This window comes from Odocoileus virginianus, chromosome 10 (assembly GCF_023699985.2).
Source record: "Odocoileus virginianus isolate 20LAN1187 ecotype Illinois chromosome 10, Ovbor_1.2, whole genome shotgun sequence".
NCBI classification, from domain to species: domain Eukaryota; kingdom Metazoa; phylum Chordata; class Mammalia; order Artiodactyla; family Cervidae; genus Odocoileus; species Odocoileus virginianus.
This window is the reverse complement of record NC_069683.1, coordinates 3,778,585-3,785,290: the sequence shown is the minus strand read 5'-3', so window position 1 is coordinate 3,785,290 and position 6,706 is coordinate 3,778,585. Positions and strand designations below refer to the sequence as shown.

The window sequence follows — 6,706 nt, the reverse complement described above, 5'->3', positions numbered from 1 at the left end:
CACGACTGAGCGACTGAACTGAACTGAACTGTAGCCCTGCTGGCTCAGTGGTGAGAATCCACCAGCCAATGCAGGATGCTTGGGTTCAGTCCCTGAATTGGAAATATCCCCTGTAGAAAGAAAATGGCAGTGCACTCCAGTATTTTTGCCTGGAAAATCCCATGGGCAGAAGATATGCGAGACTACAGTCTATGAGATCGCAATAGAGTCAAATATGACTTTGCTACTAAACAACAACAACAATACCTCAAACAGCTTTTCATAACGTCATGTAAGTTAAACTTTGGTAGCTGAAAGGAGGCAATGGTATATGATTATAGCTTTATTATGAACACTAAAAATGAATTTACAGTACCGAGATACTAGATTTGTGCATGCATATTTATGCAGCTCTTAATAATTAGTTATGCTGCAGCTATAGAATGAGAGACCCTGTAGTTGTTCTTTCCTCACTCCTAACTTTCACAGGTATTCTCAGACCTTGCTTCATAACTATGTCCTGTATTTCCTGTCTCCCCTAACCACCAACAAGGTTTTTTTATAATAGTTTGGACATGAATGTTTTGGAACCACTTGAGCACTCAAGTAAGTATAACTTGGAATTACAGGTGATAATATCCCATAGGGTAAGCTTTGACTAATAAAAATGAGAGCTGGCAGACAAATTCCTTTTTCTATCTTGGTTCCTTGAAAACTGGTGCTTGGTTGAAGTGCTTGCCTATTTGTTTCAACAAATTATTCTTTTGAAAAAGTATATTTTTATTAGGTTTCTTTATGCCTGAAAGCTGTATTTTTTGTGATATATATTTGGTTAGATGCAAGATATGAGTTCAAAAAGGTTGATAATTTAATAGGTAAAACGCTGTAAAAAATAACAAAACTTTTAGTAATCAAACAAAATGTCAACATATCTGTGGCAAGGAAGATGATCTGACTCTTAACAACCATCCAAAAATTGATTCCAACATAAATCCACCTTACTATCAGGATTATTCTTTCTTGTTCAAAAATTATAAAAACACTTTTCTAACATATATTTTATTTTAGATTGCCTTTATTTTCTTTTTTTCATTTATTTTTATTTGTTGGAGGCTAATTACTTTATAATATTGTAGTGGTTTTTGCCATTCATTAACATGAATCAGCCATGGATTTACATGTGTTCCCCATCCTGATCTCCCTCCCACCTCCCTCCCCATCCCATCCCTGGGGATCTTCCCATTGTGTATTACTTATATTAGTGTGTTTTCTTTGAACAATTAATGGCTTTTAAATTAGGGAAAATTGGGTACTTGAAGTTGGAATGAAAAGGATTAAGTTTTCTCTATTGATATTAATGGAATTTTTTAACAATTTACAACCTCTTCACTTAGCAGGATTTAATTCTTAAATGAAGATAGCTGTAGTTTTAAATTTGCATTAATCTGAATGACTGACATGGGTTATCCAGGAATCTCTTCAATGCATCCTTCACGTCTTTGTTCCTTAGGCTGTAAATGAGGGGGTTCAGCATTGGAATCACCAGGGTGTAGAAGACCGAGGCCATCTTATCAGCATCTAATGAGTGGTTGGTCCTTGGTTGCAAATACATGAAGAGAAGAGTCCCATAGAATACAGTGACAGCCACCATGTGAGAAGTACAGGTGGAAAAGGCTTTTTGCCGCCCTTCTGAAGAGCGTATCCTCAAAATGGCAAGGATGATGTTGAAGTAGGATGCTAGAACAATAATCATAGAGAAAAACAAATTGGTCCCTGAAAAGGTAAATACTGCTGTTTCTGGAATGTAGGTATCAGAACAGGACAATGCTAACAAAGGGACATTGTCACAGTAAAAGTGGTTGATCACATTGGACGAACAGTATGACATAGAAAACACACAGGAGGAGACCGTCAGTGCTGTGGTCAGACTGTAGATGTAAATAAGGGCCACCAGGAGGAGGCAGATCCGCGGACAAACCACCACCAGATAGAGCAGGGGGTTGCAAATAGCCACATAGCGGTCATAGGCCATGGCAGCCAGCAGGAAAATCTCAGCCACAATAAAAACCAGGAATCCACCTAGCTGGGCTGCACATGCATAGTAAGATATGGCTTTCTTTGTAACCAAGAAGTTAACCAACATTTTGGGGGCAATGACAGAAGAATTGCCCAAATTGATGATAGCCAAGTGCTTGAGGAAAAAGTACATGGGGGTTTGAAGCTGAGAGTCCACGCTGGTGAGGATGATGATTCCCAGGTTCCCTGCCAGGGTCAGTCCATAGATGACCAGGAACAGACAGAAAAGAGGAATCTGGAGTTCTGCAAGATCTGAGATTCCCATTAGAATGAATTCAGTCACTTGAGTGCGATTCCCTGGAGCCATGTATTTTGCTGATTTCTGCTTAGTGGGGAAAATGGAAAGTGATTAAGAGACTGTAAAATGGTTTCTACTTTTGTTACTTTCCAATATTGTTAAGTGTTTCACTTAAAATCAGTTCACTTCTGTTGGCAAACACTTAAAAGTTTCAGAACTTTCTTAATTGTCTTTTCTCTCCATCTTTTCATCAAATTCAGCAATACAAATTCTCCAGAGTTCCATTTCAGGATCTTAGAATTGTTTGACCAAGTAATTAATGTGTTTATGTACTATAGAATATTGTTTTTATTGGATAAACATACAAAAATTGCATGATGAGATGTATTTATATTTACATACATATGTACATTATATTACTATCTCATGCAAATATGCTGCACATATATGTATATTGGAGAAGCAAATGGCACTCCAGTCATCTCGCCTGAGAATCCGTGGACAGAGGAACCTGGCAGTTTACAGTCCATAGAGTGGCAGAGAGTCAGACATGACTGAAGTGACTTAGCACACATGAAAATGTACCGCATCTATATATGTGTAGGTATTTATTTATATACACATCATGCCTCTCGGTGTGTTTGTGTTTCTTGGAATGAAAGAGAGGTACCTATAAGAAGTTGATGAGTTTGAGTGACATCTAGTTATTTTTTTCTTCGCTGCTACAGGCCCTCACGCCCTCTCATACATTGTCATCATACTGGTTATTTTAGTATTTCTGTGGGAAACATATTCAATAGCCTGTTTTTTCCTTAACAATAATTACACTACGCCTCAGATTCAGCTGCCCACAAGCAAATTTACACTCTGCTACTGTTCATTCTTAGTATCATTCAGATGTTCTGAATTTGCTTTTTGAAAATCACATTTTCTTTCTTTTGTAAAGTAAATTGCTCTTGTCTAGTCTCTGTCTTTTAGCAGCTCAGACTTTTTATTTTGTTCTGGCAACCCTTTCTTTCTTTTCCTATTTAAAGAAAAGCTGTATGCTTTCCCTTTAAATAACTTAAGGCCCATGATTTTTTTAAGTGTAATGTATAGTTTTGATTTATTTAAGGTTGATTGGTCTATTTGCTTCTATATGGAAATCATAGAGTCTAACATTATTTACTAGTACTGTAGTCCACACCCAGCACATACAGAGGCACTTTGAATAATGATTTCTTTGTTCAGCAGGAGTGTCCCAGAATGTGTATATCACTAATTATTTCTATGTCTGATGAGATAATTTAGGCTCAGTGAGATTCAGTTACTCAAAGAGCCTCGTGTGTGTGTTGAGGGGGGGGGCGTGCATGCACGCATGTATATTCAGTTTCTCAGCTGTGTCCAGATCTTTGTGCCTCTATGGACTGAAGCTCACCAGGCTGCTCTGTCTGTGGAACTTTCCTGGTCTGAATCCTAGAGTAGGTTGCCATTTCCACCTCCAGGGGATCTTCCCAACCCAGGGAACAGGACTTGTATATCCTGAGCTTCCTGCATTGCAGGTGGATTCTTTTCCAGCGAGCCACCAGAAAAGCCCGAGAGCCTCTATAGGATATTTATCAGGAGTATGCTTTTATGATGTTTTGGGTGTGTTTTTTTGTTTGTTTGTTTGTTTAGTTGGTGGTTAGCAGTTAGTGCCCTAACTAATGAAAAAGTAAGAGTCACTCCATCATGACCAACTCTTTGTAACCCGATGGACTGTAGCCTGCCAGGATTATCTCTCCAAATGATCCTCCAGGCAAGAATACTGGAGTGAGTAGCCTTTCCCTTCTCTGCTGTGTTGGCAGGCAGATTCATTAGCACTGCGCCACTTGGGAAGTGCCTAAGATATCTGTTCCATACATCAACCTGAACCCAGATCTCCTGCATTGCAGGTGGATTCTTTACCATCTGAGCTACCAGGGAAACACTTTACTAATAGCCATATGATTTTTCCAAGTATTTATAGTCTTGTGTGGTATGGATTAGATGAGACAGTGTACATATGTGTGCTATTTAGCACAAAGCCTTGTGACAATGAAAGCAAAATAATTTGTACCAGAAGTTATTGATATGAACATGTTTTGAATGATTTTTTAAATGCAGTTTTTTATTTCAGTTCCAGTAACTCATTCTACCTTACTGAGAGTTTTCGTAGTTGAGCTAGCAATAGCAAGTGAATTATAATTCTGCATATATGAAACACTGGGACACATGATATCCAACTATATATTTAGCAACAACAACAACAACAGCCCAATGTACTCTCCCTCAACCTGCTTCTGTCTTAAATCTGTGGTGTTTTTGTTGTTGATTGCTTCTCTCATGAATACCTAGCCTGCATCCGCTGTGTTGGCAGGCAGATTCATTACCACTGTACCACTTGGGAAGTGCCTAAGGATATCTATTCCATGCATCAACTCTATGTTTGATGAGCTGATCCAATGGTGTTACAACAACTGTCCCTTATTTCTTGCCTTCTAAAACTGCATCTAAAATAGATGCATAAGTAAGTTATTGATGGAAAACATAGGGGCAACACACTCTAATCAAAGTATTTGCTTGCTATACATATAGCAACTCAGTGATTTCCCTGAGAGATAACATATATAATAAGTCTATTCTTAATTTAACAAGAAAAAAAGCATTAACAGCAATTATTGTCTACTCTGAATGTGTGTAATCAGCTTTTTAAAAGGAGAACATTTTTATGTAGGAGAGAATTGTATAAGGAAAGAACCTTATATTTCAAAGACATTTAAGTTTCTTATCTAGTGTAATGTGTCCTCTAAAATATTCACCAATTTCTCCAGTTCTATGGCAGAAAACATTCCCTTATAGTTCAAAGTAAAATATACTTATTTAAAGGACTAATCATTATTCTGTACAAATGCTCAGAGTTTAATATATCAATAGGGGTTGGTTATTCAGTTTTGTCAAACTCTCTGATCCAAGGGACTGTAGACCACCAGACTTGTGTGTCCATGGGGTTCTCCAGACAAGAATATTGGAGTAGGTTGCCATTTCCTTCTCCACAATCTATCGATAGGGTTTTAAAAATCATTGTATTTACATGTATCACCGGCACTTCCACTTAGCAATCAGTGGGCAGAGACGTGAGTGACTCGGCAAGAGAATGGACCAGATATCATCAGTTCTGAGTTTAATTTGAACTGATGAAATTTCTCGTATCCTTGCTCTCCTCTTCTGGAATTTGAAATAAATACGGTATTTGATTTTACCTACCTGAGCAGAGTGATCTGCCTAGATCTGCTCGTGAGGCTTTTGCATGAAGTGTGCTAACTGGTTTATACAAGGGCTTGAAGTCTCTGAAGATCTTCACACTGAAATCTGTGTCATGGCCCTAGTCCTTAAACAGGAGAATCAAAATTCCCAGTACAGATCAGGTCCCACAGGGAAGTAAAGAAAAAATGAACTTTCATTAGTCAAGCCTCTATGCAAAAATGTCACACAAGATGTAAATCTGTAGATAGCCAGGGAGTACTCTTGAAAACCATTGATTAACTATTGCATCCATTGAGTCCACCCTTTTTGTTTTGAATTTTACCCCTACATTGTTTGGAAGTGTTGTGTCCGGCTCTTGAATGGAGAAAAGTACAAGATTCTGGCTCCAATGTTGAATTTTAATGTACATATTGGAAATAGAACCAAATGTAAAGCTTCCATTTTTGTGTCAAGATAAACCCTGGTGTATTTACAAGAACCAGATAATGTACAACATAAAGGCAAAAGTCTTGCTATGTGTGCTTACTTGCTTCCATTTTTACAATTGTGAATGTAAAAAGGCACTTTAAGTACCTTGTAACAAAGCTAGTATGTAGTTGTATATTTTCCACAATAACATTTCAATATTGAAAGAGCTACATTTATTCATATCTCTGGATTTTAAAATATGAAAACATGATAAAGAATGTAACAAAAAATAAACTGTAAAATAAACCACTTTAGTTGACATGGTATGTTAACATGATTAATTTAGCCAACAACTGAATGTAATAGCTTGTAATGTAATCTCATTTAGGGAAAGATTTTTACCTTAGACTCTGTATTTAAGGAGGTAGTCCTATTAAAACTAAATCCGGTGGCCAACGTATTGGAGCTTCAGCTTCAGAATCAGTCCTTCCAATGAATATTCAGGGCTTCTTTCCTTTAGGATTGAGCGGTTTAATCTCGTTGCTGTCCAAGGGGCTCTCAAGAGTCTTCTACAAATTATTTAAATGCATATAAGCATTTAATTTTCACACAGTAAATTGGTAGATTTCAGTGTCATAGTTCATGTTAATACCTTCCTTTTCTTTCTTTTTTTTAATTTATTTTTATTAGTTGAAGGCTAATTACTTCACAACATTGCAGTGGGTTTTGTCATACATTGAC

At 37.3% G+C, this 6,706-nt stretch overlaps 1 protein-coding gene across 1 annotated transcript; it reads right to left on the bottom strand.

Moving 5' to 3' along the window:
• Positions 1 to 1,408: 1,408 nt before the first annotated feature.
• Positions 1,409 to 2,362, bottom strand: LOC110144579 (olfactory receptor 8J2-like). The gene has a single exon (XM_020904518.2). The coding sequence runs from the start codon at positions 2,360 to 2,362 to the stop codon at positions 1,409 to 1,411; it is 954 nt and encodes a 317-aa protein (XP_020760177.2).
• Between the last annotated feature and the right edge of the window lie 4,344 nt (positions 2,363 to 6,706).